At 35.9% G+C, this 27272-nt stretch overlaps 2 protein-coding genes, 1 long non-coding RNA gene and 1 pseudogene across 3 annotated transcripts; 2 read left to right on the forward strand and 2 right to left on the reverse strand.

Moving 5' to 3' along the window:
* Positions 1 to 1531: 1531 nt before the first annotated feature.
* LOC122137687 lies at positions 1532 to 7720 on the forward strand (annotated as a pseudogene).
* LOC122137688 lies at positions 3422 to 11818 on the reverse strand. The gene is made up of 3 exons (XR_006155028.1): positions 11452 to 11818; positions 3664 to 3793; positions 3422 to 3558 (listed from the first exon to the last, which is right to left on the reverse strand). It is a non-coding gene; the product is annotated as an uncharacterized LOC122137688 (long non-coding RNA).
* LOC109070322 (G-protein coupled receptor 84-like) lies at positions 10696 to 14503 on the forward strand. The gene is made up of 2 exons (XM_019086900.2): positions 10696 to 10842; positions 12547 to 14503. The coding sequence occupies exons 1-2, from the start codon at positions 10820 to 10822 to the stop codon at positions 13775 to 13777; spliced, it is 1254 nt and encodes a 417-aa protein (XP_018942445.1). The 5' UTR covers positions 10696 to 10819; the 3' UTR covers positions 13778 to 14503.
* Positions 14504 to 15131: 628 nt separating this feature from the next.
* LOC109080954 (signal transducer and activator of transcription 1-alpha/beta-like) lies at positions 15132 to 27186 on the reverse strand. The gene is made up of 24 exons (XM_042726159.1): positions 27028 to 27186; positions 25867 to 25998; positions 25575 to 25722; positions 25124 to 25219; positions 24945 to 25037; positions 24784 to 24862; positions 24619 to 24695; positions 24332 to 24483; positions 24089 to 24247; positions 23917 to 24006; positions 23469 to 23528; positions 23297 to 23317; positions 23104 to 23197; positions 22781 to 22828; positions 21314 to 21397; positions 21113 to 21211; positions 20854 to 20989; positions 20693 to 20745; positions 20508 to 20602; positions 20276 to 20415; positions 19971 to 20159; positions 19534 to 19588; positions 18517 to 18575; positions 15132 to 17331 (listed from the first exon to the last, which is right to left on the reverse strand). The coding sequence occupies exons 2-24, from the start codon at positions 25995 to 25997 to the stop codon at positions 16934 to 16936; spliced, it is 2556 nt and encodes an 851-aa protein (XP_042582093.1). The 5' UTR covers position 25998; positions 27028 to 27186; the 3' UTR covers positions 15132 to 16933.
* Positions 27187 to 27272: the final 86 nt, after the last annotated feature.

Below are 27272 nucleotides of genomic sequence, written 5' to 3' on the forward strand. Positions count from 1 at the left end.
GTAGCCGGAGCTACTTCTCTCCAATATAAACAAAATCCACCGCTCCCGGCTCTTCTGGTCCAATCAGCGCAGGGCTGTGACACAGTGTTGTTTTGTGTTGAAAATATAAAAAAATATATATAATGAGCGAGTACATCATGAATCCATTTTCCAAACCGTGTGTTTTTTGTCTTATCCTGAATCACTACGGTACACCTATAATAAGTGTTTATATTCGGACTATTTTAGTCTGGTTGGGGTCGGCAACGCTGCAGAGTAGCAAAGTACCTGCGTTACTCGCCATAGATGTAAACAGAGAGCAGTAGCTCCGGCTACAATGTTCTTCCGCCAGATGCAAGCCCCAAAAGTTACCGACTGCAGCTTTAACAATAGGCATGCTAATAAGCAACTAGTATAAGAACTTAAAGGTTGAGAGAAGTGGAGCGAAACCTGAGAGCCAGACTGATCACGTATACACAGCCACTAAACAATCACAAAAAAAAAAAAATAAATAAATAAACATCAAATACATCCTAGACACTGTAAATCTCAAACATAAGAACAATATAAATCTTACGCAAATATTCTTAAGCACAAAATTGATGTCCATGTGTTAAAAAAAAAAAAAAAAAAACATTGCAAGTTTCACAGCTTAAGTTTCTTTGGCTGACTTAAATTGTGTTTTATTATAAGCTTGACAGTAAGCCAACTGTAATAGCTTTATATTTTATTCTTGTACCTTCAGGTAAGAAACACACACACACACACACACACACTGACTCACCTGTCCTGTGTATGGAATGTATGAGTAATTGTGGCTGTCATCTAATAATAAGTTGTCATACCTTATCAGCATCTCCATGGTCCATTGTCTGTCTTTGTGTATAAAGGGTATTATTATCATCATGCCTTTTATGTGTAATGTCTTTCCTTTATTTGTGTTACAAGAAATAAATGAAGCAGGAAAGAAAACAGACAAACTAAAAGAAAAATAGAAAGTGTTGTCGTGATGTCTTAAGATATTTTTAATGCTTGAATCCCAATGCAATGTGAAAACCTTTGACATTCGAAGATATTTATGTTTCAATTTCATGTCATTCCATTTTTTTTCTTTATTTATTTTTTTTTATCTTTTCCGATCCCGCCCCTCTTTCTCTCCCAATTAATTTCCTCTCATTACACTATCCTATCTAAATAAAGGCAAAATGCAAATAAATAAATACAATTCTTCAGATTTAACTCGTTAGGCCAGTTTGAAATTCTTCTAAAAAATTACAGAATACAAAATAATATCAAATAAGTACAAAGTTATCAGTTTAATATATATTATAACAGATATTATAACAGATATTTGCATTTATCATGACTGCACACATATTAATTACCAAACCCTAACAAGAAGCACAAATTGTGAAAAATGTTCTTAGTGTAGTAAGTACATGCTTGACAGCTGTGCATACTAAAAAATGTGACGAATGAAAAAGGATAGCAAAAATGGAGGAGGAGCATAAAGAGAAAAGAAGTGGGCAGGAGAGTGACAGATGAGAAGAGCAACCTGAGAAGCTTTTAGAACTATATAAAAGGGATTTTAAGAGGCACAGTGAACCAGATTACCATCAGCATCCATTCTGCTAGCAAACAGAGGGACTGTATGAAGATGTGGAGATTAACATGTGCCACTTTGACTCTGCTCATGTGTGCCAAAGGTAAGGTCTCATGGTACATGTATTAAAGAGCGGATAACCAGGAATAAAGACATTATATAGAAAAGAGAGAATATATATATTTTTTGCGGCACAGCGCATACGAGCAGTCTAAGGGCTCTGTTAAAATAATGACGCATTGATATGAAACTTGGAGCTCATTTGTAGATTCATATGAATGATTCATTTGATGGGTAACTCCTGGGTTAGTGAGTCTCGTTTTATCAAAGAGCTGACTCATAAGAATCATTTGTTCATCAGACTAAACAGGTGGCTGTGTAATCCGATTCACAAATAAATGACACTTATGAGTAGCTTATTGCATAAAGCCTGTGAAAAGCGGCAGTGCAAGAAACACTACTGTGACATATCATGTCTGATGTACAAAAGTTTGGGACAATTAAGATTTTAATGTTTTGAAAAAAGTGTAATGCTCACCAAGGCTGCATTTATTTGATGAAAAACAGAAATACAAGTTATGCCCACCAACAAACTTGTTAACTGAACTTGTACAGATTGAAACCACTCTTAAAATAAATAGTTAAATTACACATTGTACATCCAGGTTCACAAGAACTATTCTTACATGATACACAGATTTCTGAATTGTAATGATCCTGTGAGATTATCTATGTAATTACTCTTTCTAGGTCACAGGCTTTTTTTTTAATTTAATAAATGATTCTTTCTTTTTTACTGTTACGGAAGCCTATAAATGTTTTACATTGTGAGCCACACCTGCTGGGCATATGGAATGTACTTGCAGGATATGGGGCAAATGTCATAGTTGAATGGTTAGGGGAAAGAAAAGCTGCTAGTTTTGCTTATTGTAATTAAACCTGTTTGCCAAAATGCTTTTCGCATTTTCAGTCCCACAAGATAATGGTACAAAAAAAATCTACTATAATCAGTGCAGTGAACTATAAATTAGATTGCAGTGAATACTTAAGGGAAAGATGAAATTGTTTTAATGTGCACTTTATTTCTGCCCTTGCAGGTTCGCTTTCTCAGCTGAATGGTAAGAGCTCATCTCATTCTAAAGACAGCGACATCAAGTCAAATAGTTTATGTAGAAATACTTCAATCTCTCTTTCTCTTTCTCATAGTTTGTGGACAGGCTCCTCTAAACACTCGTATTGTGGGTGGTGTGAACGCACCTGAGGGTTCATGGCCGTGGCAAGTCAGTCTGCACAGCTCTCTCTATGGAGGTCATTTTTGTGGAGGCTCCCTCATCAACAATGAATGGGTGCTGACAGCAGCTCATTGTTTACCTAGGTGAGATTCACCTAAACACACATATGCACCTGTTTTGTTTTAAAAGGTAAAAAGAATGAAAGAAAGAAAGGTTGCCGTGATGATAAGATATTTTGTTATGTTTGACGTGTGAATGCAATGTGAAAATGTTTGGCATTCAAAGACATTTAGGTTTCTACATTTTTACTTTATTTTTCCTCTGAAATCAACTTGTTGGGCCAGTTTGCAATTCTTTGAATTTACTATTACTTTACCATATTACAAAATAACCAAAGTACTTAGTTGTTTTTGTTGTGTTTTGTTGTTTCTATTTCCTTCATTTTTCTCATGTTCACTTTCTCTAACTGTATTTAGTGTCAGCACATCCAATCTGCGTGTGTATTTGGGAAGGAGGACACAGGAGGGAGTCAATACCAATGAAATCAGTAGAAATGTGAGAACGATAATCGTTCACCCCTCATATAACAATACCAGCAACCCAAACACAATGACATTGCTCTGCTCCAGCTGTCCTCCACAGTCACCTTTAATAACTATATTAGACCCGTGTGTCTGGCGGCCCAGAACAGCGCCTTCATTTCTGGGACCAGCAGCTGGATCACAGGCTGGGGAGATGTTCAAGCTGGAGGTACAAACACATACAAACCCATTCATTCAAGTATATATCTACTCCTAACATCACTAATAGATGGTCGCTTATGTGTGTTTTGGTGTTCAGTGAATTTACCTTCTCCTGGGATCCTGCAGGAGACTATGGTTCCAGTGGTGGACAATGTTCGATGCAATGCTTTGCTGGGTTCTGGATCTGTTACCAGCAACATGATGTGTGCTGGTTTAACACAGGGAGGCAAAGACACCTGCCAGGTACAACAATTATATTTTATATATATTTTTTTGCATTCACATTGTCTATTTAGGATAAATGCTTAAAATTAAGTAGCTCCAGTAGTGTAAACATACACGCTGTTAGCAAAAAAAGAACTAAAATTTGTTTTGTACCTTTATAACACACTGAAAACCACAAAAAAAACCCACAGGTAAAAATCCAAAACACCATTAAGGTAACAAAAATACTGCAATAAATATTTACAGTATTTAACAAAAGATGTAAAATGAAACCCTGATGTAAAACAAAAACAGTTATTTCTCTGAAAAAAAAAAAAAAAAAAAACATTAGAGAAATTGTCTCACAGGGAATTCTGGAACGTCTGATGCATATGGGACACAAAAGTGTAAACACTTCAGGAGTGTCGATTGTCGTCATCAGATTGGTTGAATTATATAGGATTTCCAGGAGACGTGTGTCGTGTTCTTTAACGCTCCGCCTGGAAACAAAGATGCCAAACTCCCTCATGAAAGAAGAAAGCTGTCAGGGCAGAAAAGGACCCAAGAGCGGATGAGGCTGAAAATATAATTTTATTAACAGAAAACAGGCGATGGCCTAATAGTCCCAAAAGAAAAATCAAATGTTACTCAGTTCGTAAAACGGCTCAGTCCTTAGCTCCAAACTGCACAGTGTACAGGCAGCGCGCTCAGCCTCTGTAAGCGCCAGGAGAGAAAGGGGCAACGAATCCAAATCAGAAGGCAGGAGAATAGTCGAGCAGATGGGGTCGAGCGAGGTGCAGACAGGTCTGAGGACAGAGGGCAGCAACGGGGTCAAAAACAGGCTAGGTCGAAATCCAATAGAACAGTCTAAGAAGCCCTGAGGGCAAAACACACGTTACACCAACTGGGCAGAGAACAATCTAGAGTCTAGACCAGACGAGAGAGACAGGACGGAACAGAAGCTGAAATGCCAATTCACAGAACACACTGACAAAAGAGTGTAGAAACTGGAGATAGAGGGAACTGGTGCGTCAGACAAGCCGCAGCTTAGATTGCTAGAGAGATCAGCTGGCACTAGAGCTAAGGAAAAGAAAACCAGAGAAAATAAATTAATATTAACGAGAGAGAGGAAAACAGAAACAAAACGAATGAAAGAGTAGAAAAATGAGATTTAATAAACAAAAAGAACAAAAAGTAAAAAAAGAAAAAGGACAGATCATACCCGAGTCCTGGCAAAAGCTGTCATGTTTTAACTGGGACGACAAGTGCTTATCAGGATCAACTGAACGCTGGAGTTTCAAAAGTATGTGAAATATTCAAAGTTCGCAGCAAAGAATCTTTAAAATATTAGAGTTTTACACACAGGAACAGTCCGTTATTGTGGCGACATTTCCACGCCCCAAAACATGACACTGAACGAAACGAACTGGGATTGGTTGTTTGGCATGTCGGTCAAATGGCCTCATGGGCGGTCCTTGGCCAATGAAACGTGCCATGGATTCCAGACCTTCAGCAGTCAGTCTGAAAGCCTGGCTACGCGAGACTAGGCAAAGGATGAAGTAGCGAGAGCTGTTTTCCTGTCACAACTAACTTTCCTGTCTTGATAAGAAGAATAAGAATATCCCTTTTCTGTCCTCTTGTCCCTCTCTGTAGGGGGATTCTGGAGGTCCAATGGTGAGCAGGCAGTGCACAGTGTGGGTTCAGTCTGGTATCACCAGCTGGGGTTATGGCTGTGCTGATCCCAACTCTCCTGGTGTTTACACCCGTGTGTCTCGATATCAGAGTTGGATCACCAACAGCATTGGTCAGAACCTTCCAGGATTTGTCGCCTTCAACCCCCCGACTTCATGCTCCTCTGCCAGCCTAAGTAAAAATCTCTCTCAAACACCTACACAGCGTATACACACTTAAGAGAGCATACTTGCTTGACTAACGCAAAATGATTTGTATGTGCAGCCTCAACCTCCTGTAGGGGGAGATGCAATGAGAAGTACAACAGTCGCTTTCGTTGCAACTGCAATACTAACTGCAGTATAAACTGCTGCCAAGATTACAGACAGCGTTGTGCCAGTAAGTTCAAACACATTCATTTCAGTAAAAAACAAAATACACAAATGCACTTTTAGAAAACTTAATTCACAACTTTAATTGAAGGTGATTGTTAATGGGTGTATAAAGACAATGTTTTTATTTTCAAGTTCTTTGGTAACACTTTACAATAAGATTCCATTTGTGAACATTAGTTGTATCCTTTAATATAATTTAATGGATCTGCACTAACATGAACTAAAAATGGACAGTTGTAAATTAACTAATACAGCCTTGTTGTAGTGTGTTACCAGTTCTTTTTATTAAACGTCTTGAAAAGTGTTTACTTTTTTTAATAAATGCCACTTGCTCTGATATTTTGATACATAATACAAATATACAAATCTGCATACATATTACATAACCAAAAATAAAGTCATATTTTTATTACGGCACACCATAAAATGCATTAAACACATACTTCGCATACATAAAAAGGAAAGTAAAAAGTAACTCTTTCTTGCTTAATCTCACAATTTATATTTTTGTTTTTGTGTCTCTGCAGTGTGAGGTGTCATATTCCATGGATTATATGAAAACAGGCTTAATTACAACACTTGCACATAAATCAGATGATCTTTACCTGCTTGTTCGGAGATTTTACTTCATTGCTGGATGCATTGCACAAGAAACGAGCACCAATGCAAACACAGTCAAAGAACTGCTGCACTGACTTCACTCAGGGGTGTAAATACTATGTTCAGCATTTGTTAATAAAGCACTTAGCTCAGTCTCTAAATCAGCATGTTACCAACAAGATTAAATGTAGACCCAGGCAACTTTTTTTTTCATTTAGCATTTGCACAAAAAAAAAAAAAAAAAAAAAAAAAAATTTGAATTTTTTAAATGACTTCTTTGTGAGCACCATACATCTACACATTAAGCAGATGCTTTTATCCAAAGCGACTTACACATGAGGAACAAAGCAACAATCTAACAATCCTTGTAGTACACAATGCCAGATTTATTAGACAACTAGATTAGGAAACCAGTGTGTGTCTGTGTTCGCATAGGCTTAAGAGTGTCGGGTGAATAAGTGTTTGCGGAAGTGGTGTGTCATTTCTGATGATGAATAAGTGGTGATTTCTTTAAGCTTAACTTTATTTTTATTTCACGCAATTCTTGACTATATGTAGTTTTTGTATTATGTTATGTAACTACAGTGGTACGCCATGACTTTTATCAGAATCGTCAAATCAAAACAGCTTTTAATGGCTTTTGCTGTAATAAATCTCTCCAACAGGGGGCGATGTGAGCACACGTGAAACGTGTATTGAGTACATAGCATAAACCACACACTGTCACAGTGTTGCCAACTTAGCAATTTTGTTGCTAGATTTAGCAACTTTTCAGACTACCCTAGCAATTCCAATTTTCTTTCAAAAAGCACCTAGCAACAAATTTAGCTATTTTTAAAAAGTTTTTTTTGGCAACTTTTGTAAAGTGACTTATGATAAAAAAGGCACATATTTTAATCTAAATTACACAAAAAGAGGAAAACCACTGAACAGCTAACCAGCCAAGCAGCACATCAACCTGGAGAGAGCTGGAGAAAGATGCCTAACAGTACAAACATCAAATGTACTGTACATTAAGTTGCTAGTTCCAACTGGTCAATAATAAATGCACATTTATGATACAGCATGTTATTAGCTTGTATATATATAATTGTTGTTCAGTTAGGTACACTGTAAGAAAAAAATATGTGGAAAAACTAGTCTTTGGAAAAATATGTGGAAGGTAGTCATTTTCTGCCAGAATGTTATCCATTAAGAAGTAACCCTGTAACTTTAAAACACAAAATGCAATATGGAATTTAAAATACAGGTAAAACACCTGTGAAAAATAAATAACTTGTTCTTTCATATAAACAGTACACTGTGTCCTATTTTTACAGACTTTTGTGTAGCACACTAACGACAGGGAAACTTTTTAAAACTATAATTGATCAGAATGTGCAGTTTTACTAGTTAATAAGAAAATACATAAAATGTGTGACTGTTTTGATCATAAAGATGTGCTACTTACTTTTACAAATTTAAAAAAAATGTATGTACATGAGATTTCAGAATCAGAAAGAGCTTTAATGCCAAGTATGCTTACGCATACAAGGAATTCGTTTTAGTGACATAAGCTTCCAGTACACAGAGAAAACAACAACACACTGAAAACAATAAAATAAAAAAAAATTGACAAATATTGCAAAATACATCGAAAATTAAATAAACTGAAACAGAACAGTTGTGCTATAAATGATAATGGAATAGAATAAAGTGAGATGCAGGGATGTACTAGGATGGAGGGGTAACAAATAAATATAAGGATATTGCACATTTTTATTGCATAAGTGGGGAACATTTAACTGTTCATGAGGTAGATTGCCTGGGGGAAGAAACTGTTCTTGTGCCTGGCTGTCCTGGTATTTGCAGATCTAAAGTGCCAGCCAGATGGCAAAAGTTCAAAAAGGGGGTAACTTGGATGTGAGGGATCCATAGTGAGTTGAATAATCATGCTGTTTCTTGTCATGATTATGCAATGACGTCATCACGCAATGACATCACAACATCATTTATCAAACTTTTAGCAACAAATTGATCTGCCTTTAGCAATTTCCCCTGAAAATTAGTTGGCAACACTGGACACTGATAAGACACTGAGAGTAATGCAGCAGACTTCAGCATCAGCATAAAGTCTGTTAGAATAAAGTCTAGTCAGAGTCGCACCAGCGCAGCCCTGAAGAGGGGCATCTGAAATAATGAAAGGGGGTGATGATGCAACACAAAGTTTTATAATATATCCTAGTATCCACTTTGCTATGTTGAAGTGATCCATTTATGCATTTGTCGGGCATAAACAAACCTGTCTTTGCAGCGCATTGAGTAATAATCTTACCTAGACCAACATATTTGCACATTTGACTCAATATTCATGACATAAACATGTTTTAGATCATGAAATATAAATATGTCTTGGATATGCTACACAATTTCAGCAGGTTTACCATGAATCCATGAAGTTACCATGATACCGCCACCAAATATAATGTATCTGCTTTATAACACACTTATTTAGTGACAAACAATAACAACAGAGTGAAATAATCACAAACTATGACCAATTATATATAGGCTGCTCTAAAAATATTCATACTTCACTGTATTGATATGAAGGAATGTTCCATATTGATTTATTTTAACAGGTGTCTTACCTTTTTGCACTAATGTAACTGTCCTTAAAATTAAAGGATAATGTCCTGGGACTCCTGGCTGAAAATGACCAGTACATTTTTCATTGTAGCCTGTAATGTAGGTTAATGTGACAAATGTGCAATCAAAATGTGACTTTGTGAAACAGACGCTCCTTAACTAATATGTTGCTATATTATTCAGTATATTAATGATAAACACATTTTTTTAATAGTCTATTCTGTCTCCTCTTTAAAATCCATTTTCATATGACTGTCTTGGGGCAGGATAGTACGATTGAGCAGGCAATGGTTGAGTTTATTTTGTTATTTATTATTAGAGGCAGATAAATCTGGACTCAATGATAACACAAAATAACTGGCATCCCAAATAGCACAGCATGTCTCCATGAATGATTTACATAATAAATTTCCTTTAAAATTTGCAGATTTAGATTTTTGTCCAAAGTAATAGGCAATAAATAATAGTAGGTCCTTATAAGATGACTTTGTAAACTGATAAAATTTGCCATGTCAGGCCAATAACATGCTTCTCAAGAATAAAAACTCTTGTTTTGCACAAAACCGCCTGTGGTGTAACTCACAAAACACCAGTCACAGATGTGTTCATGTCATGTTGGAATTAGCAGAATTACAAGCTGGATCAATTTTTAGCTGTACTATTCTGTGCTTTTTAAAAACATTTAAAAAAAAACTGGACGTCAGAGAACATTTAGAAATAATGCTTTCATAACTTGATAGGAATGTAAGCAAAACATTCTTAGAACAGACTCTGATGAATTACTTTTGCTTCTCTGTTTTAAGTCACTTTGAATAAAAGCGTCTGCTAAATGCTCAAATATAAATGTCTGCCAATCTATCTAGCTTAGATCAATTTAGTTGTGAATCGTGCTTATCTGGAGCTTATCTTGAGCAAATACAGCTGTGCCATTAAGATTTAGAGATTTAATATCTGTACAGCTTCATTTGAAAGTTCAGAATATCAGGCTTTCCTGTCACTGATCTGCTTAATTCATGTATATATAAGAAACTTTATACACTAATAAACTGGCAATATTGCTGTGATTCAGAATGTAGTCCTGCTATTTATCAGCCAAACTGCTTGTATATTTTTACTGTGTAAACACTTTGTTCTTTGTCTAAGCATATTGTGCTGCTGCCATAAACCTTCATTTAAAAAACCAAACGGACAATTATGTTTCAGTGAATGTGGTGGTTGTTAAAATCATTTAAACAGTTTCAACCTTTATGACTTGTTATATAAGACGTATAAAGAACAATCAGTGATTTAAAGGATGATATAAATTTAGATTAATACAGTAGTTCCAGTTCTCTAATTTGATTAGTCAAGCTGCTTTAAATCACAAGTGACAAAAATCTAAATATGAACCTGAATGAATCAGCAAAGTAAAAGAACAGCACTTCGTTGGCAAACTTTTCTTTCTTTCCTTCTTTCTCCATATCTATTGGCAAAATACCGTTACTGTGTAAGTTTCTTCCAGGATTGTGCAACAGAGTTGGCTCACAGTGACCTCACATTTGATCACAGACGTCTCAAGCACACGTGCACATTACGTGTTGTGGTAAAACATCAGTAGCCTACCAGTTAAGAGGCTAAAGGAGACTGTGGAGGCGTGGCTAGAGGGTATATCTGACAAAACAGAAAAGTGACATGTACGCAGAGACAAATAGTACTAAAAAGGGAACAAAGTAGAGATAGCTACAAAAATCAAGGAGGAAGCAGAACTAAAGAAGAGATTAAAGGATGGACACCACAGCTGTTACAAGGTAAGCCACTGACAGCCAGAAATATCTATTTCTTTGACTAATGAATTCTTTCTGTGCTTTATGAGCTTAACTGTGTTGTTAATTTTCTTCTAAACTATATAATACTTAATGTTATAGATAATTGCTGGTGAAAATTGCCCTCAAATACAATAGCCTAGCATAAAATGGTCCTCCGTTAATATGCTTATTTTGCAAATGTACTGACGGACATATTAAAGGTATAGCTGAAAAATCTGTCACCATTTAAAGTAATTTTAAACTATTTTCTTTCTGTGGAACATGGGAAAAAAAATAGTAAGAAATGTCAAGGTGTTAGTCAGTGCACTAAAACGGTGTGATTCATAATATCTTCTTTTGTGCTCCACAAATGGAAGTCATACAGGTTTGGAGCCACTAAAAGTGGGAGTAAATGATCAAACTATCAATTTCCTTATGAATTCAATTCAAAATAATGTATCCTATATATTTCACTCCCATTTAATGCTATATAACTTTAGATTAAATAACTGTACAATGTAAGCAGTAACACACTAGAAAGATTTGCAGGTATTCACAGATGGAATGAATAGTGATATTTAGACTAACGATATAGTAGACAATGTTACTCACCTTATTTTTCCCTTGAGAGCGAGCGCGGCGACCATTTGTATATTTAATGTGCGTATGCGAGGCTTCCGGTCTCATCCACTTCCAGCTAATTAGCTGTACAAAATAACTGGTTTTGCGGCTTTGATATTGCAAAGTTGGTGTGTCTTACCTTATTATTTTAATGTATTATCGTCATCACGAACAGGGTGGTTTGTAGTGCAAACAGTTTTACGGTTTACTGCACTTTCATCTCGCTATTACCCTACAGCGGCTAATTAATTGAACAGGAAGTCTTGCACATTCACAGAAAACGGCTTACTTTTGTGTTGAAACATGAAGTGGATAATTGCTTTTATACAACAGCTTGCTAAACGAGACTAGTGCTGAGTGACTTACATTTTCAAATCAAACCTCTTCCAAATTAAAAAAGAACACAACTCACAATTCCAACTCCAGCGTCTTTGAGCTCGACACAAATTGCTATTGTTGTTGTGTTTTGTTCCTGAATGAATCGGTTGAACAAGTCATTGAAGATTTAATATTAAAGATTTGTCACTTGTCCTCACCTCGTTTTAAAATTACCACCACTAACGCACAGACTGACAGTCAATCAAAATCAATGATTGGAACTTTTTTTTTTTTTTTAATCAGTCTAAAAAAATACACTCTATTGTCAGTAAAGTATTGGCATTTGTTTGTTTTTTCATTGTTAATAATAAGCAAATAAAAACAATTTTGTCAATTATTTTATATACAGTATATAATGTTTATAGTATAATATACATATTAAAAAAAAACAGTTAAAAATGTAGGCTAATTATGCATTATCTCAGTTTGTATTCAGAAGACAAGGCAGTCTCTTAAAATGTCCACAATGCTTGTTTTCTGTGTAGGCTATAGCTCACTCTGTTATAGGAGAAACAAAAACAAAGGTGAGAAATAGGATGTGGTTTGTAGTGACCTTAAAATGTGGCACTCAGTTTCAGAAATAAAAGTGAAACCAGCAGCCCTTAATAAAGTGAGATGTGGACAATAAAACATGCACTCTTACAAAAGTACACCAAAAATTGGACGTTACATTGTTTTTGATGAGCTTACTGTTTTGTGTCTTCTCAGGATGTGGAACGACACAGATCTTCTAAGAAATTATACCTTTTCTTGTGCGTCCCCGTCTGTGGAGGGCTACCGTTACTTTGGCGTCCTCTTGGGATCGACTGTTACCATAGTAGGAACCATAGGGAATATTCTGACCGTCCTCGCCTTTGCCACTGATGCCAGCCTGAGGACACGTTTCAATGTTCTCATAGTAAACCTTGCCCTCGCTGACCTTCTTTACTGTACGATCCTCCAACCGGTCAGCGTTGACTCATACCTGCACCTGCACTGGAGAGGTGGAGCCACCTGGTGCCGTATGTTTGGATTCCTCCTGTTCCTGTCCAACAGTGTGTCCATTATTACATTATGCTTCATTGCTATGAGTCGTTATTTGGTTGTTGCGCATCGCACTTCTCGCTGTGCCCGTCTGCTCCTGTCCCACCGTGGAGTGGCAGTGCTCCTCATCTCATCCTGGCTACTGGGTGTAGCCAGTTTTGCCCCACTTTGGCCCGTCTATGTGTTTGCCCCACAAGTGTGCACCTGCAGTTTTCACCGGACTAAAGGGCGGCCTTACACCACCGTGCTGCTCTTCATGTACTTCTTCTTCGGCTTGGGTTGTGTGGGCCTTTTCTACTTTCTGATCTACCGTAAAGTACGTGTAGCCTCTAAGGCTTTTCTGAAGTACAGGCCCAGTCGTCGCTCCTCAGAACGCAAGAGGGCTAAAGCCGAAGCAACGACGGATGACAGCGGGATCAGTGCTGGAGCTTCAACAATTCAAAGCTGTGAGATCAGTCATGATGAGACAGGAGCAGAGCAGAATAAGAACAAAGCACTGGAGAAATCTGAGGGCCACACGAACACAAAAGAACCAAAAAACTCCATTCAAGATGCCTCAAAAGACACAGAAACGTCTTCTAAACCAACACCGGTAACAATCCAGACCACTCCAGCTGCCAGTTCAGGAGAGGACAGTGAATTTAAGCGTGTAACTCGAATGTGCTTTACAGTTTTCATGTGTTTTGTTTGCTGTTTTGCGCCATTTCTACTGCTGAATGTCGCCGATAAGGCGAACCGTGCACCACAGGTCGTTCATATGATTTGTGCAAACCTCACTTGGTTAAATAGTTGCATTAACCCTTTGTTGTACGCGGCCATGAACCGGCAGTTTAACCAGGCCTACAAAGACCTACTAGGCAAAGCTGTACATCCATTAACCTGGATATGGAGAACCCGTCGGATCACAATAAGATAAGCGATAATGAAGAACGTTATCCGACTCATTTCAATCTGAAAGTGATCTTGTGTTGTAGATGTTCAGTGACTTCACATATTATGCCATATACATTTTATGTATTATGCACGGTTTTATTTGCCATTCACTTTCTATATTGTCAAATAGCTTGCACTTCTTTATTTAGCTCATCTTTGACTATAATGGTCTGTAGGCATTTCTTTCTCAAGTGGTGGGATTTTCCAGTTCCATCAAAGATCGGAAAAAAAACGTGTCATGTGCATTTTCACTGCAAACACACAAACTTTCTCCGTTTCATTTCCTCATTTTTCTGACTGCACATATGCAGTAATCATGCGTGCCACCACAGGAATGATTCATAATGACATTAAGAACATTTGTAACCTCACGCACAAATGAACATGGGAGTTTGAAGCTGGGCGATGGAGAAAACAAGAACAGACGTGCCTCACTGCTTCGTTTAATACCTCATAGGAAACCACAAGATTTTCTTAAGTCCACTTTTGCTTGCTGTGTTGTTTCCATTTTTATTTATCTACTGTTTAAGCTGGACCTCCAGAATATGAGATAACTTGTATGATCTTATTTTTATAATGGATTTTTGCACAATTCCTCGAAATGTAGTAATGTGTGTATATTGCACATTATATCAGTGTTCTATAATGATAACATATGTATTTCTTTCTGAATTGCTTCTTTTAAAATAAAGTAACAAAGTCAGCAAAAGTTTTTTTTTTGTTAAAGTTTTGGCACAGAAAGGATATGAACTTGCTTCTTTTATAATGGAGATTAAAGTTCGAATCTGTCCAGATCTCACTTTTATTATCTATTTGAATTTTATTATGTGTTCTTATATTACCATCTCAAGTCAGCGTCCAACTTTTTTAGAGCTTGACACAAAACCAAGCATTTCGCAAGTCCAGACAAGTGTTCCTGACTGCGTAATCTGTAAAATTTCTTAACATCGCAACAAAGGAAGAGCCATATCACAAATTACGTCAAAGGAAAGGCCACATTATATTTAAGTTTTTTTTTTTAAGGTCATCAAACAAAATCCCGGGTATCATGCTCATGGATCTCAGAATGGCCATAAGAGTCGGTTAATATATTATTATTTATTTAACTCAATGTTTAATAACTCACAGCAATTCCAAATCCAGTTTGCAAGTTTATATATGAAATGGGTGTGTACAGTGGAACACTGGACAAATCCAATTTTATCCCTGTGTTATAGGGAACAGATGGAAACGTAACTGGTTTTAGCAACTTAACACAATATCTCACCCCTCTATTAATATTCTGCTTGATCAGGGTAAGTGTCTTGGTTTTCAATTAGAAAGACATCATGACAGACTTTTCTCTCATTATATGTTTTATTGGAGAATATTGTACCATTGTTAGCACTCAGGAATTTCAACTCTACAATGTCTTGTTCACAGATACAAAACACGTTACAGTAAGGTTGACAGTGGACACAATGCAAAACTTGGTTACATGCATTTGAAAAAGTCTACAAATTCAAAAACAGAAGTGCTCATAGTTTAAAAATGATTCTGCAAGAAAGTGATAAAACAACTTTACAAAAAAGGAAATGTTGGGGGGGGGGGGGGTCTATTTGGGCCTTTTTTCTCTCTAGAAGATTTCAGAGTCTGTCCAATCTCTTCCAGGACCCAAAAGATTCAGTTAGAGGAACACATCCACTTTGTCTGTAAACATTGTTACAAAACAAATCATTTCACTTACCAAGAAATCAGAAGCAATCTATTCTTACATTTTCACTTAAGTGCATTTTTTCTGCCATCAGAAATCACAGTGTTACTCTCAGAGTAATCATACAATCAGTCTTACTCAAATTCATTTTGTCTGAAAGAAATTAACATCTAAAACAAACACTATAGAGTATTTTCACCAGAGAGATAAAGCTCTGAATAATCTCCCTTTAACTGGAATAACAGAACTTATTTCAACTTTCAAAATAATAGAGCAGTGTCAAAATAATAATTTCCATTTTCAAATAGTATCTGCCTAATCTAAACTCTGTAATTGATGACTTCACTATCCAGTATCAAAAACAGGGTAATGGAGTATTTCTATTGGCTTCAAGTTGGGCAGTTTAGTGAAAGCCATCAAATCAAAAAGCAAAGCATTCAGGTTTTTTCTACAGTCTCAATAGTGGTTATACAAAATAAAAATTTATCACAAAAGACAAAGAAGTGAGGGTGCCTCAGATTCTAGATTTAAAGACTACTATAAAAGCTTGATCAACATTGGTGCCTACAAATGTCAAATTAAGTGATAACATTTAAACCAGGCACTATTTAAGGTGCTTTAAATTCATTGTTGCTTTTGCAAAGACATTTTTTTTTCACTTTTTCAAACTTGAAAATTGCACTGTGTGCATGGAGAATTTGTTCTATAGTCATAAATGCATGCACATAAATATCTTTGCAGTTGAGATGCTTTTTAAACCATTAGCTCAAAGCTAATGCCTGATTCACATAACTAAAGGTGCTTAACACATTAATAAAGTCTATTGCATTCACTATCAAATTATCTTTCCAATAAGGCCCAGTTAATCAGAATAAAAGAATACAAACTTTTCTTTCGACCTGCATAAAAGCTGATTGTATACTTGGATCATAAAAACCTGATCTTTACTTGGGTCAAACTGAAGAAATTTTTTTTTTTTTTTTTTTTTTTTTTTTTTACATAAATAGTCTTCCAAACTCTATTCTCAAATCTCCACTAATTTCCATTTGCAAAAATGCTTGGATATTGTTTGAATTAATTTCAATAAAACCTTTTTTTTCCATCTTATTTTTATAGGGACAAATATTTGCTAGCAGCTTACGAATAGTGAGGTCACAAGACCTCATCCTAAAGGTTCTATTTTTGACCTCTAAGCCTTTTCAAAGACTTTACTCTGATAAAAAAAAGGAATAGAGATAAGTAACAGATGACTGGATGTGTAGACATTCAGATATAAACACTAAATGGATAAAGTAATAATGAAATCAGTCCTGAAAATGAAGTAATGAGCTGTATTTTGCCTGTCTACTTGATACTTATTTACAACAAATCAGTTATGGAAATCATTGTATGGCTTGAGATTTAGCTAATCACATTAATCATGGTTTTGTGTTAAAAGGATGACATTCAGGGGGTCAGCGGTATGTTAGGATAGCCAAGGTCTTGAATCAAACCAGAATCAAGGGCAAAGTCATCTGACTCCTCCTGCAGCATTCGAAAGTTTATCCCATTTAGGATGTTTGGAGAGTTTAGAAACTCATGCAATGTGACATTAACATCAATGTCTGGAGAGAGTGCGTCTGCAAAGATATCCAAAGGACTCTCTGAAAAGTTGTGCTGGAGGCATGATGGTGAAGTGTGGGGGGCGGTTGGAGGAAATGCTTCTGGAACAGTGCACTCACTATCACTGTCCAAAATACTGTTAAGCATATCATCATCAATGGTAGAGCTGGAGAGCATTGGAGACTTCTCAAACGCTTGGAGCAACAAGCCATCATCACCCGCGTCAGACAAAGAAGGAGGGTCTTTAAATATGAAGGAGATAAGAAAGCAAGAGAGATGTTATAAACCCAATCGCATCATCACAATAATAACATCTTGTATTTCTGATGCTCTTAAGCTTCACTTTTTAAAAATAAAAGGTCCCAAAAGGAGGTTTTCACCATCGCTCTGACATAGAAGAACCATTTTTAGATCCCCGAAGTACCTTTCAGTAAAGAATCTTTTTTTTAGTCTGAAGAACATTTTAATAATCTAATAAACATTTTACACTATCTTTGAAGAACCTTTTGTGCAGTGGAAAGGTCCAAAGGCTCTAAAAGGTTCTTCATGGAACCATAGAGTGTTGGGTCAGCTTTAGAGATGCACAATATATCGGTACCATATCAGTCATCAGCCAGTTTTAGAGATTGCTCATTTTGCCCAGTCATACATTTATACAACCATTGCTGTCATCTAACGATCAAAGTTTATCTCTAAAAACGTTGAAAATCTAATAATCCTGTTAAAATAAAATCTTTAGCAAATCTCAAAATGAATATTATTTTTTTCATAGTGTTTATTGATACAGTATAAACATGTGAAACCACTAATTTTAGTGTTTAACATCTATTATTATTTTTTTTAATCAAAACAGTGCCGAATTTCAAAATCAGCCACAACTTCAGCTTATCGATATTGGTGCATCCCTATATTTTGCATGTGCATGTGGCATGCAACCTCAAGCTTCCACAATTTCCACAAAAACAGTGTTACGGTTATGGTTAGATTTGTGTTATTTGAAAAACAGCCCACCACACAAACACAAGGTCTCTTTTTGCAAAGTGAACCAAACGCACTTGGGTAGGGAAAGAAAGAAAGAAAGAAAGAAAGAAAGAAAGAAAGAAAGAAAGAAAGCAAGAAAGCAAGAAAGCAAGAAAGAAAGAAAGAAAGAAAGAAAGAAAGAAAGCAAGAAAGAAAGAAAGAAAGAAAGAAAGAAAGAAAGAAAGAAAGAAAGCAAGAAAGCAAGAAAGAAAGAAAGAAAGAAAGAAAGAATCTAAACAAAATGATGAAGTTGACTGGGCCTCTGAATGACAGAGAAGCATCCATAAAGGTAGCCTCTATCAGAAAGCCTTTTGCAATCATGACACATTTGGTGATCATACAGCAAATCAGATGCAGCTTAGGGTCGAGCTGATTGGATTTGGAGGGGCTGTGGAGGTGGGACTCACCTCTGTCCTGTGTGGACAGGTCAGATTCTGGCCCCTCTCTGACGCCAGAACAGCCATTCCTGCAGCAATCAAGCACAGATCACTCCAGTAAACCAGCAGAACAGCCATCTCAGTGTCTACTCATTCCAGACTCTTACAGTCTGTTCACTCCAGAACTTCACATTATCACACTTATCGTCAAATGCTATTACTGTACTGTCTTGAATGCTGTTATCCCACATCATCACATAATAACATCTAGTGATAACCTGTATAACCTCTACACAGGCAGTAATAAAAAGTATGGCAAAGTACATCTTGTTTCTAAGGCCCAGATATACTTCATTTTCCATATTCTGCTCCTTTTCGCAGACATCAGCAGACTGTGCTAATGACGAAAATGATGCCTGCATGTGTGCGGGACCAAATTTGCAGTAATAAAGCACTGAACTAAGCTTAAGGCTGGTCGATACATTCAGACTTCACAAATTAGCTGGTGATATAAAACGAAACAATATCACATTTGTATATATATATTAGTGCGCTTTTTATTTGCTTTATAAATTTCCGCTATTATTACTGACTATTGACTATTATTTCTTCACAAGTGTAAACAGAGATCATAATGCCTTATGATTAAAACTTTAGGAGCAAAAAAAAAAGTTTCAAATTCAAGTTGTTTTCAAATTCAAGAATAAGTCCAAACTTCTATTCATTTGTGTTAATAAATAATGCCATTTATGTTTGATAAATGAAGCTGATTAAATATTCTTAATTGTCTGTTTATAATGAAACATTGAAATCTATTTGGCTACAATGGCTGCTTGGTTGAAATTATAAGAAAAACAAAAAAACAAAAAACAAAACAAAACCACAAGATACATACTAAATATCACTGAAAGGCTGAAAAACTGCTTTTTAAACAGCAAACCAGTAAACACCAGACCAAAGACAGCACATGCGCACTGTCATAAATGTTATGTAATTATGCAAACATACAACACGCAAATGTAAACCAATAAACAAACACAGACTTACTCTTTAGAGACAAAAACCAGTTTGGTTTTGAGGTACTTCAGATAAGGATTCTCTTCTAAAGCAAAAACATCACAAGACAAAGAAAATGATTTCTTGGTGAAACAATTAAGTACTTGTTACATTAAATAGGTTTAGGTTAATTTGAACAAATGTTATATTTATACTCAATTAAAGCATAAAGAAAAGAAAGTTCTAAATAATAAGTAAATATTGCTGGGGGTAGTTTTTTAATATTTAAATTTATTCCAAAATAATTGGTCAAAGTGTAATATTTATATGCAGACTTAAGGGAAAATGTCAGTTTATTATTATTATTATTATTTTTATATATATATATATATATATATATATATATATATATATATATATATATATATATATATATATAATGTTGTTACAATCCCTGAAATTCACCACATTCTACATAAGCAACTTACCTCCAGTCTTTTCACTGTAGTATTTGCCAAAGGCCTGGTCTTTGGGAGTGTTCGGGTAAAGGTAACACAGTGGGTTAACTGGAATATTTTCTGCTACCATCATCCGAAAGTTGCAGAGGATATCAGGTAAAGCAATCTGCTTTAAGTCAGTACTGGTGAATGGTTTCACTGTTTGCACACTCGGAGTGCCTAGTTAAAAAAAAAAAAAATATATGTGTATTCAGTCTCACATTCACTGGACCCTGCGTGGCCAAATACTGAACTATGTCTGAAAGAAGTACATATTATTTTATGGCATGGTTTACCATCGTTCGCGTACTGCACCCAGCTGAATGTGATTCCTCCATCTTTGATGCTTTCGCTAAAACGCAATAGGAAAGTGCCATTCTGCTTCTTCTTTAATAAAAGTCTCTCCTTCCCCTTGCTGACAAAGCCCATTATAGACCTACAGTAACAAACACATTTGTTTTGAAAACACACACACTCCATGATGATTTCTGAATCTATCTATCTATCATCTATATGTGGCATCCATACCCATCACTCCACAGATCTGACAGGTAGAGTTTAACCAGGGTTAGAATGCCATCCAGCCACACCCACAGGCTGAAGTTTGTATCAGGGAGGTTCTCCTAAACCACACACAGACAACCATGAGTAAACAAAACACTCATAAACCCATATCAGGCATTTCACAAAGACTTGCATTATAGTGTTTTTACCTTACTGAACTTGGTCCAGGATATCTTACAGTTGTCATAGCTCTGTTGTTTACCTAATAAGAAATATGACATTATTACCAAATACAAGATTACTTTATGACCTTTATTTTACTTTATATTATGCTTTTTATTAAAGAATGAAAGGTGTGGCAAGTGCATACCAAAGAGCTTGATGGCGAGGGTCTCCAACTGGTCATTGTCTAGACCACGTTTCCCACAAGAGAGAAACTGCCAACTTAGCATTTCCCCAAACTGTGGCCAAGTGGCTGCAGGAGAGGTTTCAAAAAACTTGACGTTCTAGATGCACACACAAAAAAGTGAATTGTAGTGATGCAAATAATAATAATAATAATAATAAAAAAACATTTTATTATGATGATTCAAGCTTTTCATGAACCAAAAGCAACTCTTGCTCCTGACCTCGGGATCTGAACAGAGCATGTTAAACCACAGAACGGATGCCCAAGCACTCTGCTGCTGACTGGAGTTTGAAATCACCACAACAGGAAGGGAAAAGGTCTGGGATGGAAAAGGAAGTATGGTCATAAAAACTGGACTACCAAATCTATGGAATGTTCATACTTTACTGAGGATGTTTTGAATGTGGAAAAGATGTTTCACCTCCAAAGGGACAGACAGGCCTTGATAGTCAAACTGGGTTTGAAAGATTATTCTGTGCAGTTCTTCAGTCACACTCAATGAGAGCTGCACAAAAACAAAACCAGATTTATAAACATACAACTCTGAATTCAGATTTTTTTTATTTATTTTTTTTATTACAGCTTCGCACAATTACTTATTTTTATTTTGGGGAATTACTTATCTAAACATCATCAGCACTGTAATTCATTAATTAATTGTAATTAATTTTATTAGAAGTGACTCTTATTGCATTTTCACACTCATTAGGAGTGTTTCTTTCATAACCCGGCATGTTTTATCCATTAATTAGGTTCGTTTAGACATATTTAGAAAATTGCAATCAGATACTGTATGTACCAAAATAATTGGCTTGAGATTGACTGAATGAGATGGTTTTGGCCCAAAAAAAAAAAAAAAAAAAAAAAACTCTGGAGTGGTTCGCTTGAGCAATCCAACTCAACAAACTTAGCTGTAACATAACTTTACAAGTTAGAGAGGAAATCAAGGCTTATACTGTATACTTATACTGTATAAATTTGTGTGTGTTTAACAACAGCTAGTCTCCAGAGCTAACTTGTCGATCCTTCTTTATGGGTGTGCAGTTTAACTAATGAGAAGACACACATGTGACTTAATAATCAGTAAGTCAATAACACTAAATAATATTATTATTATTATTATTATTATTAAGTAGTAAATAGTAATATTAAGTAGTAATTTAATATAGAAGTAATATAATATAATATAATAGTAATATAATATATATAAGTAGTAATATTAATATTATTACAATAATAAGAAGAACTTAATATTCTAATTCTATTCTTAAAAAAACTTGCCCTTTTAGACTTTTAGACTATTTACCAACTGCTTGTTTTCTTAAAAATAAAAAAACTAACACTAGCTTCTCTATTCTTTTTCTATCCTATCTATTGCTTTTCTTTTTATTTATTATACATTTAACAAAAGCAAAAAGGCCTCTAACACCAGCTTGCTCTATTCTTTTTCTATTCTATCTGTTTTATTTTTATTTATTATATAATTTAAAAAACCCTGCTACGTGTACTGCGTTAAGCTAACTGAGACTTGTTATAGCACTTGTATATCATTGCTCTTTTGTAGATTTTGATGGCTTCCATTGTCCTCATTTGTAAGACACTTTGGATAAAAGCGTTTGTTAAATGACTAAATGTAAATGTAATCACATTTTGGGTGTGCTTTAAAATCCTTACTTGTGAAAGCAAACCAAACCATGGAGAATATGCACTGCAAAATTTAAGCCCCTGTTCTGAAACAAAGCAAACGATCTACAGATATAGAAATGCCCTTAATCTGCATTGATTCTAGAAACCAGTCTTGTTTCTGTTGTTGACCTTCTGCTGATTTACGCATGTTATGTGCAACAATTTAATTAATAGCATTTAATATACATAAGATCATTCTCACATCATTGATTCCTTTTCCTCCACCACCAACTTTCTGATCTTTCAAAGTCTGTGAAAAAGCACATATACACAATGATTTATCATTAGCACAAAATTCATACACAATGATTTATCTTTTTTTCTTTATAATCATAATTTGGTAAAAAAAAAATTAACATGGTCCACTGCCAATTTGTCTACCATGGTGTATTATCTAATCCCTAACCCTAACCCTATGTTGTTGTGCCGTCACTTAATTAGTTATGAATTAGTTCATAGTATGTGATAATGGTATAATGTTACTTTGTTTGGCAATACATTCAAACTCACACTGGAAGGACTCACCAAATGTCTGAAATCAGCGACCATGCCCCCATTCATACTCTCAGCCATGTTAAGAGCTTTACTTAAGGTACCCAGCACATTAAATTTCCGAAACCTACAACATAAACGCATATAAATACAAACATGGTATTTAAAATAATAGTCATGAATTTGTGGGGTGGAGTGATAAAAATCTGTATAAGTGAACACTCACCCTTTTAGCTGTGAAGCAGCACTAAACCAAAAAAAATGGAGGAAAGAGAGTAAGGATTCTTAAACATCAACTGACTAATTTGAAACCATATCAAAACACATAAATCTAACAAGAATGGCTCAGAAATAAAAATCATTCAAAATGAGGAAAGAAAGAGAGAAAGTGATCTTACTTGTTAACAGAAACAGTCACCTTCATAACATGGTTCAGTTCAGAAACTTTATATAACAATCTGTAAAGAGGAGAGTTATGGTCATTTTACACCTGAGGGGAAACTTTTGTTCTCTTCATTTCCATGTCAGCAACAAGAACTAAACATTTCACATTTAATCAATAAGCAGAACGAAAGCAGTACTGATATTTAAGGGAAGTAGATAATGTTCACAAATATTTCTAAACACAGTTTCTTAAAATGAATAGGGGTCATATACAGGACAGTACAATAAAATGAATTAACATATTCTCAGTTTCCTAATGTTTGAAGTATATACCTGTGTCACAAGCAATATACTGTATGACAACAAAGCATAATAATAATCATTGCTACAGTAAATAGGAGCAATACTGGTTTTCACAGTTTCATAGGTGGATTAATGCATCGTATAATGTTAGAGCCTGACCTGACTTTAACTGAGAACTGAACATTCGTGCGCAGCACCAGGGAGCCTCGACCTTGTGGCATGGATGGCTGAGTCTCTACAACAAATGAGCTGAAAACACACCAACAAATAATGAAGCACATATGCATGAAGAGAGTCGTGTGTGTGTTGTTGTGTATATGTGTGAGTCTACCTCTTTATTAGGTTGGTCAGTAGAGTGTCCACTCTACTCTTTAAAGGGGGTTTTCGGACTGGAATAGGGTCATTCTCATAGGTCATCTTTCCTACCAGCTCATCCAGCTTCTGTAAGAACTTCTGCAGCTGGAACATGCACTCTATAATTTGAGTGAACCTGGCGAAGGCCATAAACATCTTAAAAACAGATCTGAATGGTGTTTGTACATATCATCGCTCAGAGAAATTCCTGTGCAGTTACCATTTCTCTAAGTGTTCCAGACTTGTATCATCAGGAGCACCAATGCAGGACTTCTGTTGTCTCCACTTCCAGTCCACCAGTTCCTCGTCTATAAGCACTGAGCGCAGAACATCAGCAGCGTCCAACATAGTCGAGATATCAGACAGGAAGTTCTGAGACAAAAGATGCAAGAACAGCATGGTTAATAAACATAATTAACTTACATACTAGGTTTAGTTAACAATAATAAGCCTTAATAGATTAGAATAGAATAGAATAGAATAGAAATGCACACAAAATTTGCCAACCTTTCTGCATTTATCGAGTGCATTTAGCATCTTCTGAAGCCCTTCTGCTTGCATTTTCTTCTCTTCTTCTGTGCAACCTAAAGGCACATTAAACACACACACATTAACACCACCATATATAGTGAAATCAAAGATAGTGTGTTTAAATAAAGTGTGCAGCCTCACAGTCCATTAGGTGTGTCTGATATTTAAAATCAAACTCATCTTGCTGCTCCTCCAAACACCTTATGCTGTGCTCCATCACCTGCCAAATGAAACAATGAATCATGTTCTTGAACAAACACACAAACAAACACACACACACATGTATACTCACAGACACACACCTCTACTTTGGTCTTAAGGTCTTTCAAACTCTTTTCTACTTGTCTCTGGCTCTCCAGCTCCATTGCCGCTGGCTGAACCTGCAATGTCTGCACCTGAGACATTGAGAGTGAATCAGAAGATGCTGATGATGATGTTGATAAAAAAAGTGATGATGATGATGATACTTTAAGGTACTTACTTGCTGTGCAAGCTCTGCATCATTCAAAATTTCTCTCTCCTTCACCAGGAACCAGTGGATAATATTAGCAAGAGTATAGGGCTCCTCTTGATATTTCTGCAAACAAGCAAATGTAACCCATTATCTCATAGCTGTCAATGATTAACACTTTACTTCTGTAAATGAGAACATATCAATAACTATAACCATAGAGATATTTTTTACCAGCTTATGATGAACAATAAAAATGGAATTATGTTCACAGCGCACACAGAAATAAAAAGAACCTTATCATCAGTTGGTGTGGACGGTAACACAGTTGAGGTTATACTTACCATGCCTGGTGTAGACAGGCATTTAGTCTAGCAGTATAATTTTTGTTTAGCATGTTTAGCATTTTTAGATCCTCAGAAATCCAAAGACTCTCAGAGGGCATTGTGTATGATGGTTTTGGCAACAGAAGTACATTTACCTGAAAGTTTTGTTTGTAGCGTCTGAAATTACGCTGCAGTAGGAAACTATCTCTCTCTTGCGCAAAACGGCTGAACTGGTTGTCCAGATTCTCCAAAAGCACCTGAAACAGGAACGCGGCTTGGGAGGAGTCCCGCGAAGCACGTTCCCTGTAACACACACAGACTTGTTGATACTCCTTGATGCAGCTGTGTGCTTCTTTTTATCTATGCTTATTAATATATTTTGGAATAGAGAAATATAACAATCAATCCACAGGTTTTACTCGTTGCTCACACAGGTACTGCACTCACCAATCCTGGCCCTCGATCCAGTGTGCCAAGTAATGTCTCACTTCCATTGGGAACTCATCTCTGTTGTACAGATCAAAAGCCCTCTGTGAATACACTGTATCCAGCTGCTGCAATCGCTCCCACTGTGTCATTCTACAAAATAAAAAAAAAAAAACATTTCATGTTTGTCGAAAGATCAAGGTCTGGTCAGGACTAGCACTTTGCAAGTCAGATGTCTGAGCTTAAGCCCTGTTCCAGTGGTTATTTTTAAAAACAAGCCAAGGAGAGAAATCCCAGAGTTGTTTGGAAGTTGAAACACAGAATAATAATGCATGGCGTGACACTTCAACATGCCAATTTTTATTCTAAGGGCAAAAGGGGTGGCATATTGAACTTTTTTTGGTCAGTAAGAATTGTTCTTTGAATTGTATGAAAAAGCACTCTAGAGATTCTTCAAAAATCTTTTTCTTTTTTAATTCTTATTCATCAAAGAATCATTAAAAACACACTCTTTCCACAAAAATATTAAGCAATATTTTTAATTGAAATCATATTCTCAATTTTAATGTTTTACTGTATTTTGATTAAAAAATGCAGTCTTGGTGAGCAAAAGCATTTAAAAAAAACTTAACCCAATCTTTTAAAATAGTGCACATTAAAAATGTCCAAAAGTTAGAACTGTCCTATAGTTGTGGATACGTCATAATATTTTCCCCCTAATAAAGGTTTGTCAAAGTCAGACATTTTAAAGTCATTTCCATTGCCATCATTTCAATCATAGAATGTTATTATCAGACAAAACACATAATTTGAGATGTGTTGGAAATTGTGTCTAAATGTCCATGATAAAAATGACAGAAGAATGTCGTACATATTAAAGTATTAATAAATGATCCTAACTAATAAGAGATGAAAACGTGTTGTAAAGCCTGTTTTAATTAAAGGCTGAGGAACACGCTTAAGTTCCCCCACGCCTGCACACCACTCCACAAACAACACACGGAAAAACTGACCAAAATTTGCGTTTCTAAACACCTCGTTCATAATAATGATATTTCTACTAACGTTATATACAGTAATCGTACACTAAACAGATACATTTGACAGCACAATGACTGTTGGTGATTGAATTAGCATCTATGGTAAATAACTGTAATATTAGAGTGTAAGCGAACAACTTACCTGAAACAATCGTCTGCACTTTTGAAGAAAGTAATCCTCAAACCTCAATTCTGCAAAGCGCCTTTTGCAGACATACAGTAAAGACAACAATGCAGCACTGAAGTGAACGTCAGCTGACGAGTCAATAAACACAACAAGCACTTCTCAGGAAACCGATGGCTCTTCAATAAACCTCCCTCTGCTGTGCACTTCTGCCCACCCACTGACTCCTTAAGTCCCACCCATCTTGAAACCGTCGTGTTCGT

Source organism: Cyprinus carpio, chromosome B6, assembly GCF_018340385.1.
Source record: "Cyprinus carpio isolate SPL01 chromosome B6, ASM1834038v1, whole genome shotgun sequence".
Taxonomy (NCBI): Eukaryota; Metazoa; Chordata; class Actinopteri; order Cypriniformes; family Cyprinidae; genus Cyprinus; species Cyprinus carpio.